Source organism: Crocodylus porosus, unplaced genomic scaffold (genome assembly GCF_001723895.1).
Source record: "Crocodylus porosus isolate Cpor-Errol unplaced genomic scaffold, CroPor_comp1, whole genome shotgun sequence".
Lineage (NCBI taxonomy): Eukaryota > Metazoa > Chordata > Crocodylia > Crocodylidae > Crocodylus > Crocodylus porosus.
This window is the reverse complement of record NW_017728886.1, coordinates 231,926,787-231,951,578: the sequence shown is the minus strand read 5'-3', so window position 1 is coordinate 231,951,578 and position 24,792 is coordinate 231,926,787. Positions and strand designations below refer to the sequence as shown.

The 24,792-nt window shown below is 44.1% G+C and overlaps 1 protein-coding gene across 6 annotated transcripts in view; it reads right to left on the bottom strand.

The window, feature by feature from the left end:
* CPQ (carboxypeptidase Q) overlaps nucleotides 1-24,792 on the bottom strand; it is a 362,296-nt gene that overhangs the window by 149,132 nt on the left and 188,372 nt on the right. For all 6 annotated transcript variants that reach the window (XM_019550886.1, XM_019550895.1, XM_019550904.1 and 3 more), the window contains exon 6: nucleotides 21,598-21,709. In XM_019550886.1, the coding sequence (XP_019406431.1) occupies nucleotides 21,598-21,709 (112 nt within the window). The remainder of the gene's footprint in view (nucleotides 1-21,597; nucleotides 21,710-24,792) is intronic.

Here is a 24,792-nt window from a genome sequence, read left to right as displayed (position 1 = left end):
CCAGGGGAGAGAGGTGGAGGCCATCTCTTCCCAGCAGCTCGCTGCCTCTCTCTCCAAAGAGCGGGCTGCGGTCATGGAAGCCAAAGCCTTCCCGATAACACCAGCGCTGCAGTCTTTGGTTCACCGCATGGATCTTCTTTAACAGCCTCCATTGTAGTCTTAATAAAAATGGTGTTTCCATAGTACTTGCCTTGTTCTACTAATTTGCAATGAAGAAAATTCACATACGTAATTTGGGTTATGCTGCTTTAAATTTGTTAAGCAAGACAATAGCTTTACATAGCATAATGTCCATTTGTAACAGCGACACAGTTTGCCTCCATGTCCCATCATTACTCTGTTGCTCTCTAGAGTTGACATCTCTGTTAAACCTGTGTCTAATGGTTTGTATCTTGTAACTTGAAGGTCCATTTATTTTCTCTCAGCAACACTGCATGGAAGTATCATCACTCCTAATTGGTATGCAGTATATTGTACCATTCATTTAATTCAAATAGCATTATACCAACAATTTATATAAGTTTCGAACTTACATCTTACTTGCTGGCCATTTATATTTGGACAAATAGGGCATGTCCAGATGAGCACGTACATGCAGTATGTGGCACCATAGACTGGTCTGCAGCACTGCACATTGCTTGTGTTGAACATGCAAATGTTCCCCGTGCTGCCAATTTGCAGCATGGGGGGTAGAAGAGCCTGGCATCAGAAGAGCCCATTGTCAAAAAAAGCCCACACCTAAAAAAAAGTGGAGCAGCGCATGTGACTGCAGCACATGCCACCCGAAACCAAAGCCTGGCTGGCCAGAGCCATGTTTTGGCTGCCAGTCAGGCTCCCTGCAGCTAGATTTTCACAGTTGCAGCCCCCAGAGGCTCCCAGGACTCCAGGTAAGGCTGCCTTCCCCCACCCCACTTGGGGCAACATGACACACCAGAGCATGCATGCATGGGTGTTTCCCACATACAAGTAGCAGCTACTGGTACATATTGTGCTGCTGTTGTTTGCCCCCAGGGAAACGCACGTTAAATCATTGTTAAATGATAAATGTACCATCCCCACAAGAGGCATCCTCGTTTATGCCAGGCTGCCGCACGCAGACTGCTTCCTAAAGTGAAAGCCATGTTGTTGACTCTGTGCCATCCTAGGGACAGACTAATTAGAACTGCTGAACAACTAAGGCAGTTACCTTTCCCTGTCTGAATTAATCTCCCTGTGGCACCAGGTCAATATGGCTATACTAGTTCCAATTTGGAAGGCTGTCCACCACAAGCAGTACAGTGTTTGAGGCTACCCACCTGATAAGTTTATTGTGTAGCCACAGCCTATATAAAGTAGGAATTTACAGTAACAACTGCCATCCCCAGAAAGGGGCATGATTGTGATATATAGTTAAAGTTGAAGTCTTATGGATAGCTTCAGCCTTTTTCTTATGACTTATATAAAATCAGACCAAACAGGTTGTTACAATACACCTTTCAAAATTGTATACTGTCCCTTGTCTGGTCTAAGACCAAACTCAGATCATCTTTCAGAGTTACTTAAGGTATTCTTCATCACCAACTCCTGAAACCAGCGTATTAGCCAAGTAACACAGTTTGAGGCATGCCCACCTGAGCCATGGTTTATTGCCAAGTAGCGGGTATGGGGGTTGTTCCAAATTGCCCTGCTACATTAAAATATATTTTTGTGTATGTTAATTCTGAGGCATTTCTTATTACAGTCTGCAGTCTCCATTGTAGATAGGCTTGGGCTAGATCAAACTTGAAAAGTTCTAATGAGACAAATGTATCCTCCATTCTGTGTAAAGGATGCCGATTCATATACAGTATTGGGTTAATAATAACCTTAAAAGAAGTTACAGATATGGAAACCCTTCCCTACCACCTTTTTTTTTTTTAATCACAGGCACAAGAGTGGTACTCCATATGCTCTAGGTACTCTTGGATAGAATTTAAGAGTCCTTGAAGTGCTGAAGTTCTGCCTCTGCCATTGGCTGTAGTACAGAAGGCATGCAGTAGATTTGTGCATTTAGAAATTGTTCCCGCTTCTAGTACAATTTTTGCTTTTTTGTTTTAAAGCACTGATACTACCTTGAGAGACATCAGCTGCCTTCTCCAAAAGTTCAGTTAAACTTTGGAGTTGAGTTCCTAAGTGATTTTTTTTGAGGCCAGCAGACACTTAATGCCATGTCAGTCCAGTTGGATCTCTCTGTGCCATTCATTACCAAGTAAAGAATGACCACTTTGCTTCACAGCCCCGGGGTGTGTTGTTTACTGGTAGGCTGATGTCACTGTAATAATGCCCAACAAAACAAGGACTTTCTCTGTATATTTTTAGAATTGTTGAGGTTTTCTTCAGCTTTGCCCCTTTAAATATTTTCTACTAAAACTGTAATAATATTGCAGAAACAACTTCTCCTGTATCAAACACCATTTTAAAGTCTCATTCCCTCTACAGAAGGAGAGAGGTAGTTAGCTTTGTTAGTCTAAAGTCAGAAAAAAGGCAGGGCAGGCTGGCCTGTCACAGCCAGATAGGGGCTGTTTCTCTGAACCACTTAGTCTCTAAGGTGCCACTCTGCCCTGCTTTCTACAGGAAGGAGGAAATCAAATACCTCATTAATTGGGTTCTTACTGGAGCGTTGTAGAGATGCTACAGCATTCTTTATGGACTCCATGTTGTCATTCACAAACTGATTAATTCAAAATGTTCCCTTACTGTCCTTGTAAGGTGGTGATATTGTTCTTTTTATACATAAGCATACATCCTCTGTGGGCCTCCCTGCCATTTCCTGTAGTTTTCACAGGCTTTGTCCTTGATAATGTCCCCACTAAGAAAAGCGCACAGCCTGAGCTGTGCAAAGCTTTCTGGTTGGCCCCCCAGTTTATTTCTTGCACAGATTCTATGATGCTGAAGCAATTGTGGCATTTTTAATAGCAGGCTTCATCAAAGCAGCAATCTCTGCCGCACATTTTAGGGTAAAATCTGCCTCAGCCAATAATCATTTTTGAATTGCTTTATTTTGCATACTGCACACTAGCTGCTCCCTTAATGCACCAATTAAATGCTCTCCAAACTACCAACACTGTGTTAATTCCCTTAACCTAGCCACATATTCAGGGAGTGTTTCATTTTCTTTTGGATTCTGTCAGTCAAAGTGGAAAGACTCTTGCGGATTTTCAGATAGGTGATTTTGATTAACAAATGTTTTGTTTGCTGGTTTAACAGAAGCTTTTGGATTGCACAGAAATTTTCAGGCTTTAACCTCCATTATACTCAATAGAATTGCCAGGAATAAACTCCTCACTAATTTGGGTTATCATATGCCTGGATTTTCCCAGACATGTCCTCTTTTTGGATCCTCCAGTTTCCATTTGGGTGGTTTTATTAAATCTGAACAAGTGTCTGGGAGTGTGGTCTGCTCTGCTGGTGGGAGCAGGGGGAGGGTAACTGGAGGCAGGGGACATCACGTGCTGTGCACACGCACATGCACGTGGCCGACATGCAGCCAGGCAGGGTGGTGAGAATAGCCCCGACAGCTGGATGCAGGTAAGTCTGTGAGGGGCAGGAGGTGGAGGGCCAGGGCTTAGGGACTGTCCGGGGCAGGGCAGGGGAGTGGGGTAGGTGCCTGCATCTCCAGTGGAGAAAGAGTGGGGGAGGAGCCCTTGGTGGGTGGTTAGGAGCTGCATGGCCTGGCCAGCAGCACCGGGGCTAGTGCCTGAGCTCCCAGGGGTGGGGAGGCCAGGAAATGCTGCCTGGAGTGTGTGGCCAGGCTACCTGGCATGGCATGGGAACCCTAGCTCAGCCTAAGGCAGGGCATACCACAGGCCTCCCTTCTTTCCTCCCACCCCTGCCAGGGCTGGACCCACGCAAATCAGTCGCAGCGATCTGGCACAGACAAGACAGGGACAGCTGGGGCCCCGCTCCAGCAGGGCTGTGGGGAGCAGGGGGCTGCTGGTTGGGAGTGAGGGGCACCAGCAGGGCTGGGGGGTGGGGAGCAGTAGCTTGGAAGTAAGAGCATGAGGGGACAGGGGGCTTGTGGGTTGGGAGTGCAAGGTACTGGCAGTGCCAAGGGGCTTTAGGTCAGGAGTGAGAGGCACCAACATGGCCGGAGGGGAGGGCGGGAGGCAGGGAACTGTGGGTCAGGAGTGAGGGGCAGCAGCAGGGACGGGAAGCTTCAGGTTGGGAGTGAGGGGCACTGGCAGGGCCAGGGTGGGCTGCGGATTGGAGGTGAAATGTCCCCCCAACAGGTGTCCTCTTTTTTGGATATGGAATTCTAGGTAGCCCTATCACTAATATCATAAGCTATTACACGCTGTTCCAGCTTCTCAATGAGGTTAGCTTTATCCCTGAATAAGCAATTAAAAAGTCCACTTGCCCCAAACAGCCAAGCATCTGAAATCTCTCTCTTTCTATAAGGGTGGGTGACTGGTAGGCCAGGCCTGGTGCTGCAGGCTACCATTTTACTTTCACTTTCTGTAAGCCTCTGTAGCCACAGTAATGCATTGCATCCTTCTCTAAGTACACCATCCTTGTTGTCATCTGGTGAGAACTTTGCTGTCTACACAACAGTAATAAGAGAAATGGCACTGACAACCGGATCCCAAACAGCCCTGCTTCCTAACTAAAATCAACAAGAAGAGACCTACTTGGTAGGGCTGTGTGAAGCTTTAGCCACTGATTTGATTTGGTGGAGCTTCAGCCCAATTTGGTGGCTGAATCTCTGAATCCGAATCGAATCAGGAGACCCTTTAATCTCTCTGAATCAGATTGGTACCCTCTCAATAAATTTGGAGAGATTTGATGATTTGGACATAGACACAGCTTTAAATCTTTCTTCTACGTACCTCAAGGTACCAGGCGGCTCGTGAATGCTGAGATGGTGGGGTGGATGGAGCGTCCCATGGGAGCATGGGGGAGTCCCCAGTATGCTAGGCAGCAGACCCAGAAGTGGACCAGAAGCACTTCCAGTCCACTTCCAGGTCCGCCAGGGGATCCCCTCCCCTGCCTCAGTGATTGGTGCCTCCTGGGTCTAGGGGGGCACCCAGGGTCCCCCTGCAGCTGATTGCCCAGCCTGGAGGGTATTGCGGGGGGCCTGCATGCTCAGTGGCAGACCCAGAAGTGGGCCATAAGTACTTCCAGTCCGCTTCTGGGTCTGCCACTGAGCACACAGGGGGCCCTTCCATGTTTCTGTGGGACGCTTCATCTGTCTCACCATCACAGGGTTCACGAGCTGTGCCTGGTACCTCAAGGTATTTAGAAAAAAACATTTAAAGCTGTCCCTATGGCCAAATAGTTGATTTTCTGAATCAGCATCAAATCTTCAGATTTGTATTCGGCCTAAATCGAATTAGGACAGTGATCCAAATCAACAAATCGAATCACTGTTCCTGAATCAGGCCAAATCTGAATTGAATACAGACCGTTTCACATACCCCTAGTATGTAGCTCTCTACGTACACTGCTACTGTGGCAGGGTTCTGACAACTTCCACAGTACAAAACAGGAAGATCCGTTAGAGCTTGCTGAACTACTTTAAGGATTATCACCCAATTTCTATACCCTTCAGTCATGTCAGAGCAAACTCCCTTTTTAGAGTAAAAGAAAGAAAAACTCCTTCTGAAATATCAAACACACATACAGAAATTATGCAACTAGAACATGTACAATTCAATTCATTTTGGATGGCCCACCCTTCAACTTGTAACAATGACAGAAACTTTCCATTAAAAGCTTTCTATTTCACTCTGACACTTTTGGAAAACCTAAATATTACGATTTAGAAAATCATAATCCCAGAGTTGTGTGGAAAATTAGCTGTTCTGGCTGAAAGTTAAAGGATAAAGGATCCCTCCTTCAAACACGAAAGAGAAATTTTAAAGTTATTGAATGCCACTCACAATATCAAACCTTCAGTGTAAAAGAGAAGGTAGGGAAGATCAGGAAATGCATTTATATACTACTACCATTTAAAGTCTGACTTTCGTATACCTGTGAAAAGTGTGAAAAGGAACAGGAACAGGAACAGGAAAAGATTTTCTATTGGTTTGGGGAAACTTTGTTTTATCCTGTTTTAAAAACAGATCCTACAAGTCCACTTTGTGCCTTGCTATTGCATTGATGTATGGGTTTTTGTTTTATTTCCACAATATTTTAGGCATGGAAGCAGGGATAGACAGTCCTGGAGTAGATATTAGCAAATGGACATCTAGCCAAATAGTAGTGAAAGTCTGAGAGGAAAGTGAAGAACTGGGTTAAACAGAAAAGAGGCATGAGTTGTGAATGGGAAAACAGCAGAAAAGCACTGGACAGGGGAGAAAGGGGAAAAGTAGCAGTGAAAATTGAGATGCAAGTAGAGCTGTAGAGAGAGGTAAGGACAGGCAACTTAACTGTGATTTGGAAAGAGGCAGGAAGCCAGAGGGATCAGAATGTGTTAGGAGGGGGAGAGGAAATTACCCCGTCAGTGGCAGGGCCAATAGCTTATTTTAGCTGCAGCTTTTAGAATGATTTTAGAAAGGAGACTAAAAGACAGCAAGGCAAGAGGTGAAAAGCATAAGGTAGAGTTGTCAAGAGAAGTAAGTTTGGTTTTTATAAGTGACAGAGAGTGGGGAGAAAGGGAAACACTATTTGATTAGATTTGAATGTGGCAGAAGAGCAGTAGAGAGCTGACAGACACAGAAGATGAATTTGACATTTATGATAGAGAGAAAGGGAAGGGCATGCCTTGGGAGGATGTAGGAGGAGAACATGAGACTTTCTGGATATGTTCAACTGAAGAAAGCATTAGAATATCTGGGGTGAAATCACCCTGTCAAAAGAGCCAGATAGAGGTAGACTGGGCAAAACACAAGGGTAGCAGTAAGTCTCATTGGTAAATGAGGTCTGTGTAAATGAAGTCACATAGGCAGGGGAAATCAGGATCAGACCTTAAAGGTCCTACCTGAAGAAAGAGATGTTCAATGAGACTAGAAAGAAGAACCAAAGTAGCAAAATTTCTAAGGCTAAAGCTTATTGGTGTTGCCCTTTTAACAGGAACTAAAAGGCTAGGTAAAATGGGTATTAGAGTAACCTATAGACCAAAAAAATACAGCTCAATATAATTTTTAAATACAGGAATGATATACAAATCACAGCCTCAGAAAGATCACTGCTCTTTCTTCCTGGCTAACAAAAATAAATTCCTCAGTTAAAAGACACATGCACAAAAGACCAAAGTACTGTTTCAGTTCACTTCCTGTACCAGCAAAAAGCCAGGTTTTTGTGAGCTGTACTACAGTAGAATTACAGTAGAAAGGCATTTTCTTCTCTAGAACAATCTAGCTTGGGGCTCTCTTTTCTTTCCACCTCCTTCTCAGAATCAGGATACAGAAGAACATTGTAAAAAGTTCCTGTAACTATAAATGCCGTGTTCTCTCACTCTGATGCTGACACTTTATAAACATAAAATGTGGTTTGGCCTGCAAATGAGACTCAGATCTGCCTTTTGCCTCTGTTCGCCTTTCTATTTTGATTGGAAGAGTTGGTTTGGGGTCCACATTGCCTTTATTATCTTTCCTCAGACTTGATGACACAGACACCTTGTCAGCCTGAGGCTTTCTTTGCTTGTGCTGAAAATATATACATAAATCAGTGAGAAGATGTTGCAGTGACCTCATGCAGAATGATTCTTTACATTTCAGCAGCATCAGCGGTTACTGCATTTGGAAAAGGTTGAATCCCCCCTAGCACCAAGCTTTTAAGATGGCATATATAAATAAAGGGCCATTCTTCATCTTGAATACATTCAAGTTTGCAGTGAAGAGGAAGCACACAGAATGAAGAGCATTACATTTGGAGGATATTATTTGTCTAAATTTACTAAAGCAGCAATAAGTTTACAGCAGGTCCATATATTTTATCATTTCTAGACTAACCTGCACTGGTGTGGGACGTGAACATTTAAGCCTTTTTCTAAATGTGTCATTCAGCTAAGATGATGAAAAGAAGAAGACATAAGATGCAGTACGAGGAAGGGCATGTTCAGCTAATTTAAAAGTTACTCCCTTGTTATATAAAAAGAGGGGGCACCAAAATGTGAAGGTTTTTGAGGGAGGGAATATCAGAACAAGGGAATGAATATCAAGCATGAAGATATTTTAATATAAAGTTACTGTTGTAAAAGGTTATACACATTGCTTGATTTATTTTCCAATATAGTACTCCTGCACTACAAACAACTGCAAAACCATCACAAAGGTCAACTTGGAAACATTTTAAAAACTTTTACAAATATAGGTTTAAAAGGACATTCAAATGACTCCAATTAAAATTATAGCTGCTAAAGTCAAATATTATACCAACAGAAAAGAAATTACTCCATTACAAAGCACTGTATAATATATCGCTTCAGTCTTCATATATTCAGCCAGTGAATTTGGAATGAAAAATGTAAATTGATACACAGGCTACAGTGAACAGCACAGAAATCTATTTTGTGTAACACTTTCTGACTTACAATTTTCCAGACACATTAGTCAAGGCCATAATTCAGGAAAGAGTTTCAATTTTTAAAAGTTTTAAAGGGAAACTGTCAACTTAAGCTCTTGTGAGTTCTAAATAACTGAATGCACACAGTCCCCTGGACTCCAATATTCTTTTAAAGTGTAGTTGCCTTTTGCTTTGTCATCTTGCAAGGAACCAGGAATTTGGTTGTACTACAGCTGACCATGTCTGCATTTATATTTAATCCAAATGCTGGAGAAATGTTACTACTTGATGTAGACAAGGCCTTCCTGGTATACATGGATTAGAGCAGTGTTTTTCAACCTTTTTACATTTGCACACCCCTAACAAAATGTGAATATAGGTGAGGACCCCTTTGAACTGTAAGTATGGGTATTCACATACTTCGATTGAACATAATAATCTTTCACAGACCCCTTAGACAATCTTTGGACCCCCAGGGGCTTGAAAGAAAAAAGACAGAGAGCAAGCAATCACTTAGACTAGGGACATACATTACACATAAACCTGTTTAAGTAATCAGAAACTGGTTTAAACCTGTAACAGAACAGACATTCAGTGCACGTAAACCAGTTTCAAAATGGCTGAATAGGTTTGAGATAAACCTGGTTGAGTGTAGTTATCAGACTCAACTAATTTGGCTCAAACTGATTTATGCAATGTCTGTCCCAGACCACTTGCTGGTTTAAGTTAAATTTGACTCCTCCAGCAACCCAGCATGTTCTCTGGGCTGGGCGGAGAGCTGCTTCAGTTAGCTGGACTGCTCTCTAGCCAGAGCAGGGGTAGGGTGCGGCCAGATGCTGGCCTGCCATAGCCTGAGGCAAATTCCCACCACCTTTCCCCCTCACCACTGGAAAAACCTTGGGGACCACAGCTAGGTTTTGCCAGCCCCAGCTGCATCTTCATGGCTTGCCTGCAGCCAGGCAGGGATGGAGTTAATTCTTTTCTGTGTCCCCTCTCTCCCCCAGAGCCCCTGGGATTTGGCTGCAGTCTTTATGGCTTGCCTGCAGTCAGGCAGGGATGCACCTGTGAGCCCAGAGCTAAGACCTGCAGGACCAGACTGAGATGTGGGAAGTGTTGGCAAAGACCTGACAAACATCACACATGCTGGAGATGTCCTTAAGGGAAGTTACAGATAGCTTCAGCAATGAATGCAGAGAGCTACATTTACGTTATAAAGCAGAACAAGTAAAAGCTGGGAATACCTAAACAAAGCCTTTCTGGATGCCTGGCTGTAAGGAGACACTCTGCCTTCAGGATTAAGACGACCAATCCTTGGCTTCCTGGTTTACATTTTAAATTAGATTAAGTTGTGTATGCTGTGTTTTGCTGGGCTGTGTCTTAGCTTAGGCGAAGATTTTTGGTAGTTCCCTGTTGTATGCTTTGCAAATTACTGTGTTCAATACATGCTTGCTTTAGAGAGAGGACCTTTTCCCTATCTCCACTCCTCAGTCTGGCATAGGGTGACCATCACAGAGGACAGTCCAGTTGTCTTCTGTTAATACAAAACCAGATGCCTTTATGATCTCTATTTTTCTCTTGAAGAAAAACAGATAACAAAGGCATCAGGTTTCGTGACCATAGAGGACAGAGTAGCAGAAAACTAGGATGTCCTCTATGATGGCTACCCTTGTCTGGCAGCAGCTGCCCTCTGCCCCCTGCCAGGCTGCTGGCTGGCATCCCCTGTGTTGTGCTAGCCCTGGCTGGTGCCTGGCCATGCCCCCTCTATTCCAGCAAGGAGGGGTTACAGCCTTGGAGAGCATCTCTCTTCCCTCTCCTTTGGCAGTGGCTGTATTTCCTGATTTAACAGAGAATGTCTGTCCATTTATTTATCAGCTTAATCTGAGCAGCTTAGACTAACTTGCAAAAAGTGAATCAAGTCAGGCTTGGGCTTTTTGAATGTCTTTCCCTAGCTTTAGTCTTCACTGAGTTGCATAGCTAGGGAGAGCACTTAAGCCTGAAATGACTGATATGAAGATTCATAAATAAACCTTAGGCCACCGACAAACATTCAGTTAAAAGGTGTGATGGGATCTGATCCCTGATCTCAACAAGTGTACCTCCAACCATGCTACACATGCATAACAGGATGTGTGATTTGCAATCAGGGATCAGACCCCAATTATGCCCTCCTTGCCAGTACAAGAGGAGGCTGGGATCATTATCGCAGGCTCCTTCTGCACCAGCAAATGTACTCAACAATCAGCTAATTGTTGGCTGTCTCTGAAGACCCACTGGCAAAGTTGGAGCCCTTGGAGCTGGCTGCCAATCAGCTGATCAGAGGCAAAATGGGGACTGCAAAATGGGGGTAAAGCATTGCATTGGACTGCTGATCCAGGGATGAGTTGAAGGCCTTTACTGTGGGAACACTGTCCCCAGCCAACTCAGCTGTAAATGAGCACCTGGTTGGCCATTTGGGCTGGGGATTCAAAAGTGGCCATGCATGATACCAGGGCCAACCTGAGGAGGATGCGGGGTCTGGGGTAAATCAGCTCATGTGGGGCCCAGCCCTGGATGCAAAGAAGCTGCCGCCACCATTGGCAGTGGCACCAGTGGCAGGGGAGGGGTAGTGAATGGTGAGATGCAAAGTTGGTGGCGGAGGCACAGAGTCACTGCGGCTACTCTTCCCAGCTCTGTGGGGCCCCCCAAAGTGCAGGGCCCACGGTGGTTGCCCCGATTTGCCCCCCACTAGGGACAGCCCTGCATGATACCATCTGATGCTCCCTTGCACCATTACTTATGGAAGCAGCTGAAACTGGTTTAGATAAACCTGGCTGAATGTAGTAGCAGACTTAACTGACTGTTAGGCTTGAATGGACCCCATGCTATCCCTGCCAGCCCCCATCAGCTGATATGGGGCAGCACAGAGACTACAGTGGGGCTCGAATGATACTAGTATAGTGTATAGTGTAATCCAGCTATATGTTCATTTTAAGGCACAACTGAAAGCAGCCACAAAATTATTATATATTTCTTGTGTAATAATTCTGTGGCTGGATTTGCTCTTTGTCACACCATCAATTGACTGAATGTGTGGCCAGGTTACCTTTTAAAGTATGATTAACTGGCTGATCACATCTTAAATGTAACATCTGCCAGGTGTGTAAAAGACCATATTTGCAAGCAGTCCTCCATCCTTCAGAGAGTTGCTATAATTATAACGAGAATACCCAGCTGCAGCATCTATGTATACAGGGGAGGTCTATACCCCTTGTGTGCCAGGGGGCCTTCCTACTCCATGAGGCACACAGGCGCTGAGCTTGTTGAACAGACTTTGACCCCCCCGCTCCTCTAAAGCAGGATCTCTGACACGAGGAAGCAGTGCAGCAGAGCACACTGCAGCTCTACTGCAGAGGTAGACAGAGGCCCCTGCCTCAGCTACTAATGACTGCTTCAATTCAAACAACATCTAAAATAGCAACAAGGAGCACTGTTTCAGGCTGCTTTAGCACAAGCTCCTACTCAGCTAAGGACAAGAGCCCTCTAGAGCCCTCCTACCTAGACAGGTAGGTAGGGACCACCAGTGTATTCTGAGTCAAACAACAAAAAATATTATGTTTGGGGAATAGGCAATGTCACTGAAGGTCATTTAGAGTAAACATGAGAAACAACCAAGCTCGTACATGGAAGCACCTACCAGAAATAATGGGAACTACCCAAAACACTGGGCTGAGTAGAAGTCTATATAACCCAACAAGGCCTGGAAAGTGATAACATTTTAAAGATCCCCACTGCCTTTCTAATAATTCATCTCCTTTAATCTCACCCACAGGGAAAAGATTCCAAACTCAGTAATAGAGTGCTTGAACTTGTGGCTTTCACTCAAAAGACTCAAAGCAGACTTTTTCAGAAAATCTTCTGACTACCCATGCTTGACTTCACTGATGGTGCAGAACCAGGCAAATGACACAAGGAATGTGGCTGGAATTAGAGGAGAAGAAAAGCACGAACTGGCTACAGCTCAGAAAGCAGATTTGCATGGCCTTACTCCTTGCTGGAAGCACGTCATAAACAGGTATTAGCTTTGAGCAACATGCACATGGCAAGGAAAGACTTGCACTGACACCAGGGAGAAATATGTTCACTAGGCAAAGAAGCTACCAATATGTTGAACCAGGCAGTGTCTCATATTCCGTCAAGTTCAGCCCTGCATCTTTGACTGAAGGCAAAATGAAGTGTTGCAGTAAATCTCAGCTCATTTTTCACAGATTACTTAATATGTGTATGGGGAATTGTAAGAAAGGGGGTTAAAGCATTGCACTGCTGAGCCAGGGATCAGTCAAAGACCTGTACCGGACTTTCAGTGAACAATGTCCCCAGCCAGCTCAGCTGTAAATGAGCACCTGGTTGCCATTTGGGCTGGGGACTCAAAAGTGGCTATGCATGATACTGTTAGAAATGCGCAGCTTGCATCTTGCACCTGATAAGAAAGAAATACTGCCCAAGGCTCCTTTCTCCCCCGGTTCCGCCTCAGTCTTTCTCATGCTGATTACAGAAGCTGGAATTCAACTATTCATGGCCTTGAGGGGTGAACTTTTGGTGAACTGTTGTAGTTTTGATTAATGAACTGTTGCATATTTACCTCTCCGCCCCGCATACTTAAGTAGCTAATTATACTAAACATGCGATGTATGTAATGATGTAACTACATGTATGCTTGTATGAAACGGAAGTAGCTGTAAGAGTTCCGGTGTCTGCACACGTGCTCAGGAGAGAGAAGATAAATTCTGCTTGCAAACACAATTAGTTTGTCAGAAGCTGATTTGGGCATCAATGCCCCACTCTGACCTTGTTTGCAAACAAATACATCCTTTTGTGCCGGCTGATGTTTGTGTGTCTGTGATCTCTGCGCGCCTCCAACGAAATGAACCGCATTTGTGCATCAATACTAGAACCGACCTGAGCAGGGTGCAGGGCCTGGGGCAAATCAGCTCGTGTGGGGCCCTGCTCCCACCCCAGTACCATGGACCCTGGATGTGAAGAAGCCGCTGTCGCCATCAGTGGTGGCACCAGTGGTGTGGGAGGGGTAGCGAGCAGCTGGATGCAAAGCCAGCGGCAGTGGCACAGAGTCACCGTGGCCACTCTGCCCAGTTCTGCAGGGCCCCCCCAAGCCATGGGGCCTGGGATGGTTGCCCCGATTCACCCCCCACTAGGGACAGCCCTGCATGATACCATCCAAGACTCCCTTGTGCCATTACTTATGGAAGCAGCTGAAACTGGTTGAATATACTATCAGACTTAACTGATTTGGGCCAAACCAGTTTATGCAATGTCTGTCCTAGACCCCTTCCTGGTTTAAGTTAAACCAGAGTCCCCCAGCATCCCAGGTGCTTTTTAGCCCTGGGCTGGCCTGGGCTGTCTGCTCCAGAGAACACAGCTGGCCTCACCCCTCTGCTCCCTAGCCAGGGCTCCAGCAGAGACTGTAGGCATAGCAGTATCTGCCTGGCTTCCCTCTGCCCCTGCCTCCTGCCCCTCACCACTTGCTGCTCAAGCAGGGATTCCCCCTTCCCTCCCTCCCATCTCCCACAGCACAGACCCTAGCCCCATGGACCCTAGGCATCTAATGGTATGCCAGCTAATTCTGAGAGGTGTCTGTGTATGCCTCCAATTTCACTGGGACAGGCAGACAGAACAGTGTCCGCTAAGGGATTTTTGGAGCTAATCAACAGGTCAGCTGGTAATGTCCCTCTGCTCCTTCCTTGGAAAAAGCTGTTTAAGAAGAGCTGGAACTAATGAGAGAAGTTTTTGTTTTCTTGATGGGCCGATATGTGCTGTGTTATCGGTCCTCTGCTGGCTTCCTCGCTGGCTAGGTTTGCAGACAGTATGAAGAAGCAGGGAGAGGGAGATTAAAAAGCTCAGTATCATCAGCAGATGCATGCACTGCACACCCCTTCCCCCTTTGCTTCAAAGTGCTAGCCTGGGGCTGGGGGCTGGCAACACTCTCACCCCTTGAGCAGCAAGTGGGGAAAAGCTTGGGATGGTGCAGGCAGAGTGGGAGTTTAAACCCCTCCCTCATCAGAGCGTCCTGCCAGGCCCTGGCCATGCCTCCCCCTCCCCCTCAGCTCAGCACTGTCGAAGGGAAGGAAGAGCTGCTCTAGTGCTCCTCCCCGCGGCTTCTATCCTGAGTCAAGCAGTCAAGAGGGAATGTCTGTGAAGTTGCAAACCAGTTCAACCTAGCCAGGTTAGACTAACCTGCTAAAATTGAGTCAACTCAGGCTCAGGTTTTTTGAGTGTCTGTCCCTAGCATAAGGAAGCAGTGAACCTAAGGGTTAAAACACCTCAAAGAAATGCTCTCAACAACACATTCTGCTGAGAGCAGGAAGGCAGATGCACACATGGAACTGTTCTTTGCAGCCTGGCTCATTCCCTCCACTCTTTGCACACTCCAAGGAACAGCAGGAGGATGGTCACTGATGTGTGAGACCCTGCAGGAACAGTCCTCTGCAGCAGGGGTTCCCACTGCCCCCTGAGATATAGACCAGGGGATAAATGGGGGCAGACAGTGGAAAGAGGATGAGGTTCTGCCCCGCTGACCTTATGTGGCACCAGCTAGATCAGCGATTCTCAACTTTTTTGGTCTCAAGTCTCCCCTCCAGATCTTTTCTGAATTTAGATCTAATCTCAGTGATTTTCAGCGGGGGTGCCATGAAGACTAAGAAGGGTGACAACCAGGGGTATGGAGCCAAAGCCTTTGCTTAAAGAAAGATTTATTTGGTGTCAGTTCTTAACAGTATGAATTCCTCTGGCAGAAAATGGAATATGTTATGTGTTGAAAAAAAATGTGTACAAACACATACACACACCTTTTTGGGTATAAGCATGAAGTATGCCACCAATTTTAATCCCGAAAAAAGTATACCACGGTATCAAAAGTTTGGGAAACACTGTTAGAGACAAAATCACTACAAGGTGTGTGCATAAAAGTTGGATAATCATGTTCAATATTACTCAATAGCTCAATGAGTAACTGGGAATTAGTAGCAAGTGAGGTTTCCCAGGGGTTGCTCCTGGGTCTGGTATTACTCAGTGTCCTCAGTAATAACCTGGAAGATGGAACTAAGTTTACACTCAGAAAATATGCAGATGATACCCAGCTGGGTAAGATAGTAGGCACACTAGAAGGTACAAGTAGGATTCAAAATAACCTTGGTACTTTGGAGAAATGGTCTAAAATAAAATCAGATGAAACTCAATAAAGATATATGCGAAGTCCTGCATTTAGGATGAAACCATCAAATGCAGGAACACAAACTAGGAAAATCATTGGCTATTCTTCAGCCACTAATCTGGGGCTTCTAGTGGACTTTAGAATGAATATAAGTCAACAGTGTAGCACTGCTGTAAAAAAAGTATATAAAAATTCCAGGATGTAGGAGCATCATGTGCAAATCACAAGTGACTTCTGCTCTATTCAAACAGAGGCCTCACCAGGAGTCCTGGGCACAATTTCAGGTACCATATTTTAAGGAAGACAGCTACGAACAGAAAAGACTGCAAAGAAAAGCAACAAAAAATATATTTAAAGTCTAGAAAACACAGTATGCAAGGAAAGGCTAGAAGATCTGGGGTTCTACAGTCTGGAGAAAAAAAATGGAAAGAGGACATCATAAAAGTCTTCAAATCCAAAAAATAGGTTGCTATAAAGAAGATAGAGATCACTTGTTCTCTGTGTCAATTGGGGGCAGGGCATGGAGTAACCGTCTTAAAATGAAACAAGAGATTTAGGTGGGCTATAAGGAAGAGCTGTTTAAGTATTAGGGTAGTTTAATACCAAAATAGGTTATCTAGAGAGGTTTCAATCTCCATCATCTGAACTTTTAAAGTACAGGTTAGACAAACATTTGATTAGAATAGTTTAAATGGGAATGATGCTGCCATGAGCCGGGAGCATTGTGGTCTCTTCCAGCCCTATTTTGCTAAGTTCTATGAAGCAGCTTGGTGGAGAACTATTCAATCAGTGATAACGATCTTGAGCAGTTCTATGTAAAGTTTTGATTTCATTTTCTTTAAGCTTCATTAAACTTCAGTGTTAATCTAAAAGATAAGGAACAGCACTTGATAGCTTCATGCTTAGTCTACACTACAAAGTTTTGCTGGCATAACTATGTCAGCCTGAGCCTGAAAAAAAAAGAAAACTCACACTCCCTAGCTGGCATGCTTATTGCTGGCAAAGCCCCTTGTATGGACACAGCAATGCTGACAAAAAGGCTGCTTTTGCTGGCTTGCCTTATGTTGCTCCAGGAGGTGGTATAGCTATGCTGGCAGACAACTTCATTTTGTCAGCATATATCTATCCATATTAGGGGTTCTGCTGACTTCACTATGCTGGCATAGCTATACTGGCAGAGGCTTGGTCATACAAAGAAACCTGAAATCTGCGTGTGGTTACTAATTGGTTTGAGGTGTGGGGGTGAATGTTTGCAAGTCCCAAATACTGCTAATAGTTGGGGTGATATCGAGAGTATAGCATAACACCTGGAGAGCGATGTAGATATATTAAGACTCTGCTGATCACTCTAACTAGTTTATCTACAGATAACTGCAAGCAATTATATTTTGTTTCCATGTGCAATCCCTCATTCATATATAAGACAGTATGCAATACAACTTTAAAGTATGTTCCTTCTGAACTCAGGTTCAGTTCCCTGCTACATCACAGACTTGTTCAAGTCACTTAATCTCCATGGGTGCCTGAAGATATGCAGGGAGGCTGCTCTGACACACTATAATTACAGCACACCAGAGCAGACTCGATTAATTGAGTCTGTTGGAGTGAGCTAATTAGTGCATTCCAGCAGCCCCCATGTCTCGTGTACCAGTGTCCGCACACTTCAAAATGGCAGCAGGGGCATTTTAATTAAAGCTTGTTGAATGAGCTTTACTTAAAGCACCCCCACCACCATTATGAAGCACAGGGACACTGATACACAAGCTGTTGCAAGCACTTTAATTGGAGTGGCTCTTGAAGCTGCTCTATTTAAAGTATTTCCCCCCACTCCTGGAGCACATGTAAAAATGCCCATCTGATCAACTAGACAAAGCTTTCCCACCTGAGAAAAAAGTACTTCTCCTCATCTTCATCATAGGGATAACAGAACTCCCCTATACCCACAGAGGCTATGAGGGCACATCCATTAAAGATAGTGAGGCATTCAGATACCATGGTAAAGGTGATTATGGATGTCTAAGGGAACAAACAGAAGCAACAATGGAAATATTTCAAACACTGAAATGCTTCAAAAAGCCAGCTGTACAAACATAACACCCTGTGAGACATTCCAAAAGTGGCTGAAGTATGCAAAAACAGTATCTCTTGAAATGAGGTACTATTTTGAAGCATTTCCCTTCTCATTGTGTGTATATGGAGACAGGGAATCCAGAGTTGTTCCAGAATCCCATAGTGCTCTATTCTCTTCCATCCCCACCCCTCCACAGAGGAAGGAGGGAGAGTGGGTGGGTAGTGTGGCAGGCTGTTAGTCAACCTGCTAGACTGTCCAGCTACTGTGTCCTGCTTCATGGTCCAGGCAGATTTGGCACTTGGAGCTGCCCACCACAACTAGTGCTGGGCTCTCCAACCCCATTTCCTCTACTTCTCCACTCTTGTGAAAGTAGGACAGGTGAGGAGACGTTTGAGAGATTTGTGGTAAGAGAGGGGGCAGGAATGGAGATACAGCTCCTGTAGGGATGGGGAGGGGAACTGCAGTTTGCTACAGGTTCCTGTATTGCTCCCTGGTTAGAGAGCAGTGGTTGCATGCAGACATGGCAATTTTGAAGCATTTTAGGAAGGAAGTACCACAGGGGCTATACATATGTCCTGCAGCTGAAGTAAAATGCTTTGGAAATGCTTTATAAAGGGATTCATAGACACCTGTTTTTAAAATACTTTCAAATACTTATAATAATCTATTGTTACTACAAGGAAACAATTCAGACAGGTTTGTAACTTTGCATTAAAAGGAAGGATATATGCTATAAATGCTCACACAATTATTTGTTACAAATCTAGATCATTTAAAATAAAATCAATAAATTGTTCACAATGTATTAGTACATTTGTGAGGTTACTGGATTCATGCCTACTTTATACTTTTATATATATATGTTTTATCTGGCATTTAGCTTAGGCTGGCTGTATGTGATTCTTTCACAGACCTGCACAAAGGCATTTGTCCTAAATCTTACCCAACAGTTCTTCCAGCTGTACAGTTAGTCTAATAAAAGGTATCACCAAATAACCCTTACTTCTCAAAAAATATTAAGCAGTTTTAGGTAATTTAAGAAACACCAGAGTTTGAAATAGAAAATTAACATCATTAAAACTAACGCAATTCTTAACAAGAAAAAAAAAAGATTTCTTAACAGTTAGCTGTCAGTATAGGGTGATATCTGCTAAGTAAATGGGTTTCTTATTTTTAATACAATAGGCACAGCAGAAGAATATCTGAGATGCAACCACTTTCTATCTGTAGTCCATACTGTGAAAATATTAATTAGTGGCAATAACAGATGCGAGACCACAAAAGTAGCTTGGCAAGGCATTGTGTGGTTTGCAATTGAAAAGCCTGAAAATCGGCATTCCTTCAGCAGCACTGTAACAGAGTCAAGGAAAGCCTCTTATTTTAACAGAATCAACAGAGTGGCACACCTCTATTGCACATAATGCAACTATTAGTCTAAACTTAGAATCACAGAAAATTAGAGTTGGGAGGGGGGTCATCTAGTCCAAACCCCTGCTCAAAGCAGGACCATCCCCAATTAGATCATTCCAGACAGTCAGGCTGTGTCCACATGAGCGTGGATGTTTGGTTCCCTGGGGAAAACCACCAGCAGGATACCTTGTGCTGCCATTAGTTGTTCCCAGGAAATGCCTGTGCCATGCGCCTTCTGGCACGTGGCAGGTTACTCTGGGTGGGGTAGGGGATGCTGGGCCAGCACCTGGGCTGGCCCCAGCAGCCATACCTGGGTCCTGGGGGCCTCCTGGGGCTGCAGCAGCGATGATCCTGCCACTCAGAACCTGGCTGGCAGCTGGAATGTGGCTCTGGCCAGCCAGGCACCTGTTTTCAGTGGTGCACGCTGCCCCTGCATGTGCCACTCTGCTATTTTTGTGTGGATTTTTTTGGCCCCTGGATATCCAGGTGTCAAACTGCCGCTCCCCCCCAGTGTCACTCCCCTGCAGCATGGAGAACAGCTGAATGTGAGATACTTACTGCATGGCCACACTCATTTGGACCTCATGGTCCAAAATGTTTGCCTCCTTTCGATACAGTTTTACTTCAGTATTTTTATGGGAAATCTAGGTTTTATACAAAAATAATGTTAAGAAAGGCCATCAGTGCAATGTGGAGATATATCTGTCTAGATTGAAAGAAAGACCCAAAACAACTTACTCCACATATACAGTCCAGCTAACTTACATAATAGTTTTACTGGGAGGACAAATGATCTTTGACTACAACACATCTATTTCACCTGGGACCCAAGGTCAATATGAAACCAGATTTCCAGAGGTCAAACATTATTTGAACCCACTGTCCCATAGCTATATGCTGTGTGGTTCACCCTGAACAAAGCTACCCACGTCATTCATTTGCCACACAGCTCATGCATTAGCATTTGCTGTCATTTTTGTAGGATATTCTGCATAGGACACCCAAAGATGGAAAAAGTGTATTAACACAACACCATGAGGAGATTGGTTTACAAAAGGGATCAAATCACACAGTTGCCCAAGACAGCAGGAGACTAGATTTGGTGACCAGTCATAGGTCCCTACAACGTGTTGCTGTGACAATAAAACCTTAACATAACAGTAAGCTAGAACAGAAGGCATCAGGAAGGCTCTGACAATTTCCAGCTGAGAAAATATGACTTCACTGCAGGTTGTACATTAGCACATAGGCTACTACTAGAGGAAATCAAATATTTGAACAAGTTATGAGTGATGCATTTCATTCATTCATGAAAACTGCTACTGAACAAAAATTATAGTGCTACCATGAACTTGACCTTAGGAGACACAAACAGTTTATTCTGAAGGTAACAAAGTCACTGAATGTAAGACACTATTTCTTTTTTCTTTAGGGTAGGGATGGTGGAGAAGGTAGATTATTAATGCTTTTTTTAAAATTAGGATAAATTCCCCTATAGAAATAAAACTAAAAAATATTTTTAAGACCGACCCCAGAACCATGAATTATATTATTTTTAGTCACTGGCTTTAGTTCATTTGCATTCAATCATTTGGAGGCGAGGAGAATAAGAAAGAAGGGTTTCAAATATGGAAAAACAGAAAATTTATCTGTGACAAATTACAGCATTTCTCATAGTAGTATTTGAGTGACTAACCCCCTAACAGAAGAGTTAGAACATGTTAGATTTATCATGCTTGACTGAAACTGGGATTGTCAGGTACAATCCGGCCTTGAGCAGGGTTTGGACTAGATGAACTCCTCCAGTCCCTTCCAACACTACTATTCTGTGATTCTAACAATTTTATCCTCTATAAAGGTCACTATAAGGAATGGCAAGATAGAAATTGTGAGAAAAAAAGATAGGAAGCATAGTAAAAAAACAATTAGGGCTGCATCATGAACTTGTTAATGACCTGAAAATCAAAAAGAAATTACACTAAGAATGGCTACAGTAGCTCAAATAAAGATGAGTTTAAAGAGATAGCACAAACATGTTTTGCCACTGGTGCTTCTGCTTGCTTTTGCCACTGCGCATGGGGGACCCCCTCACTCATCAGTCAGTAAGGGGGTACACTAACCAAAAAAGGTTGAAAACCCCTGTCTTAAATCAATAAACTAATTTCTGAATCAGTCTTCCAAATCTGCACTCATATTAAAGCTATAGTTAAACTCTCTTTTTATATAATCCTGCAGATGCTTTATTTTTAGAAAGCAACTGGTTAATTCTGTCCTGTGAAGAAAAAGGTGATGCAAAAGTAAAAGTGAGGAATATTTCCTTTGAACGGTGAATATTTGTGCTCAGGATGGAGAAGATTAAAGGCACATGTTATCTTCTATTTTTTTAAAAATTACACTGAACATCTTAGAAACCTTACATATTAGAATATTTCTTTGACTAAATATTTACCAAGATCCTTAATAAGAGATAATGCTTCCCATGATATAAATGCTCCACCACCATCATCCATGGCTCCTTGTCCAACATCCCAGCTGTCCAGATGTCCACTGACAAGTACGACCTAAAAAGGCAATCAGAAAGAAAAGACATCTTTATGCAAATTCATATTCACAGGCATCCAAGGGGTAGATTTGCCCCACCCAGCTTAAATGTTTTGTAATTCTGCATTTCAGTTTTAAAACACAAAGGAAGAAAATATTAAACATATTCCTTTATTCTCCAAACACATCTCTAGAATCTGAGACCCTACCATACTGACTCAGTCAAATCAAGGTTCTGCACAAGTCCTAAGGCTCATTGGGATAGTGTGACTGAGGCACAACAGTTTCCTGTATCCAATGGCACACAGGGGCCAGCATCACTTCAGGCCATTCTTGGCTTCCCATCCCAAATATCAGGTACCTATATGCAGATGAGACTGTTGAAGGTGGTCTTTGGCAAGACCCTAGAGTAATGCTGGAACTCTCACCTCCAGAGCCCTAGGAAGATGCTTTATTCCCCCCCAGCACTGTCCCCCATGCTGATTCAGACCTTACTTCAATCAGCTGAAGTGTCTTGCCTCTAGTAATGCCCAATAACCAATGCTTAAGTAAAAAACTTAGCCCTTCAAAAATGAGTTGTAGATTGTACCTTGCTGTAAGAAAGGAAAAATCCTTTCTGACCCCTGCTGTGATCAATTTAAAGCCTTTTAGCATAACATTTCATTAAACATATTTTAGTATGTCTAACTTATTAATATGTCCTTGGACTGTTGTTAGGTCTTTCAAGTCAGGGTCATCCCTAGTGGGGGTGAATAGGAACAACCACCCCAGGCGGAGCTGGGAGGAGCTGTCACAGCCCTTCCTTTGGAGCCCACCTTGTCCTGGTGGCTCCGTGCCACCACTGGCTTCATGTCCAGATGCCCACCACCTCCCCCCCATGATGGCTTCTTTGTGTTGGGCCCCGCACAGGCTGATTTGCCCTGGGCCCCATGCCCTGCTAGGATCACCTCTGGGAACAGTCATTATGTTATGTCTCAGTGGACCCAGGTTTTATTATTAGATTCTCTGATTAAGTACAGACATTCAAAAAGCCTGAAGTGGAATTGATCTAAGTTACGTAGTTTTCTGTAAGCAGCATAGTTTAGAACAGTAGTGAACAGAATGCATATTTGCCCTTTGGTGAGGGAAAAAAATCTTACACCGGGTTCCACCATTTTTAAACCAGTGTGTGCTGAACTTCTGTTATGGGTATAGATAAGTTTTGTGTGCCAAACTTCTGTTCTGTTACAGGTATAGACAGGTTTCCAATCACTTATATAGGTAAAAGTGTAATATCTATGCCTGGCTTATAAGTGCAACAACAACATAGCAATTTTATAGTTATTTATTTTAAACTATCCTTGTGACAGGCAATAGAAGCCTCAAGGTTTGGACAGAAACTTAAAATGTCATTAAAAATTGTTATATTATCTATACCCTTCTGAGACACAACTATAGAATGTATTTCTACTGGATCGTAATTCCAAATATTGCAAACTGACTAAACACTATAGATGAAATGCATACTATTCTACTTAAAACACAAGTTACTGTACTTTGAGCAAGAAACAATAGTAAGAAATAGTTCATATAAACAAGTTGTCAGCTGACATATTTAGGTACTGCACTGCACATGTACATGTAGAAATATTGTCCACCAAAGAAAGCAAAAAGAAAAAAAAAGAAGAAAAAAAAAAAGATCACTGCCAGTGTACAGACTTTGTGAAAAAGAATTACTGACCAGCAACTGGAGTTCTATGAAGGTTACTGTCCAAACACACATCCTGTGGTGAATACACCTTTCCCTCAAGCACTTAGACTTTTTTATCCTAGCAGTATCTACAGAGCGCACGTGCCTCACCTCTCCTCTCCTCATGCTACATGTCAAGGGTGAACAAACATACTGCCCATGGGCTGGCTCCAGCCTTTAGAACTGTTCTGTCTAACCCACCGGTAGTGCAGTACGCAACTGGAAGTTGTGGGCTTGGCTAGTGGGCCCTGCTGCAGAATTCAGGGTTCCTGGGCCTCAACGGACATGGTCATTTGTGGTGAGACGGGGCTGGGGTGGGGGGAGAAATCCATTTCACAGCCCCCAGGCTCACCACAGCTGCTGCTGGCACCATGGATCCAGCTCAGAAGTAGCCCATGGTTTGGATCCAGCCCAGAGCCCAGGATGAATTTGACAGCCCTGGTCTAAAGGGTAGTATGTGCTTCTTACTGTAAATTCCCAGAGTACTCAAAATTCTGAGGAGGGGACAGAAGGCAGGATACAGAATGAGCAACACAGCTCTTGGTAAATAACTTCTCTTTCTCCTTCTTGTCCAAATGCACATTCCACTATAGGCAACTCCAATGCCCAGTCCACTTGGATGCAACTCCAATAGTCCCATGCAAATAGTGTCTGAAGGACTGTTTTGCCAAATCCACCGTCTGCTCTAGACGTCGGTGTGATGATGTAATGTTTGGTGAAGGTGTACGTGGAGCTTCAGTTGGCTGCTTTGCAAACATTAATGAAAAACCTATTGTGTAACTCAGGGGTTATCAACCAGGGGTACTTGGAAAGGGGTTTGGGGGTATGCACAGGCAGGCAGGGACACAGCACCACTGCCTTCCAGGATCAGAGTTGGGAGGGAGGGCAGCAACTCCCCTGTGTTGGCGGCACAGGCACGCCCACCTGGCAGGATGTGGGGGGGCGGTGGGGGGAGATGCTCACACGCAGCCTCCACCATCTACCACCATCTACCACCCTCCAGCTGCTGCTGACCCCCACCCCCGCATCTGGCTGCTGCTATACACCCCCCTGCCCCAATAGAAGCGTACCCTTTAGAAAGGTTGAAAACCCCTGAAGTAACTGATGAGAAAGACAAGCTTTCTAGGGATAGGCTGGTACAAAATATCTATGATCCTGCATGTGAGCTTTTCACCCTTCTTCTCAACTGGAATCTGCAATCTGAGCCACCTTCCTCATGAGCTCCTAGAAGTTCCTAAAGTCATCTACCTGGACTGCCAAGGGAAGAACAACTGCTTCTTTCACAGATTTCATAGACATTAGGGCTGGAAGGGACCTCAGAAGATCATCGAGTCCAGCCCCCCGCACAAAGGGCAGGAAGTCAGCTGGGGTCAT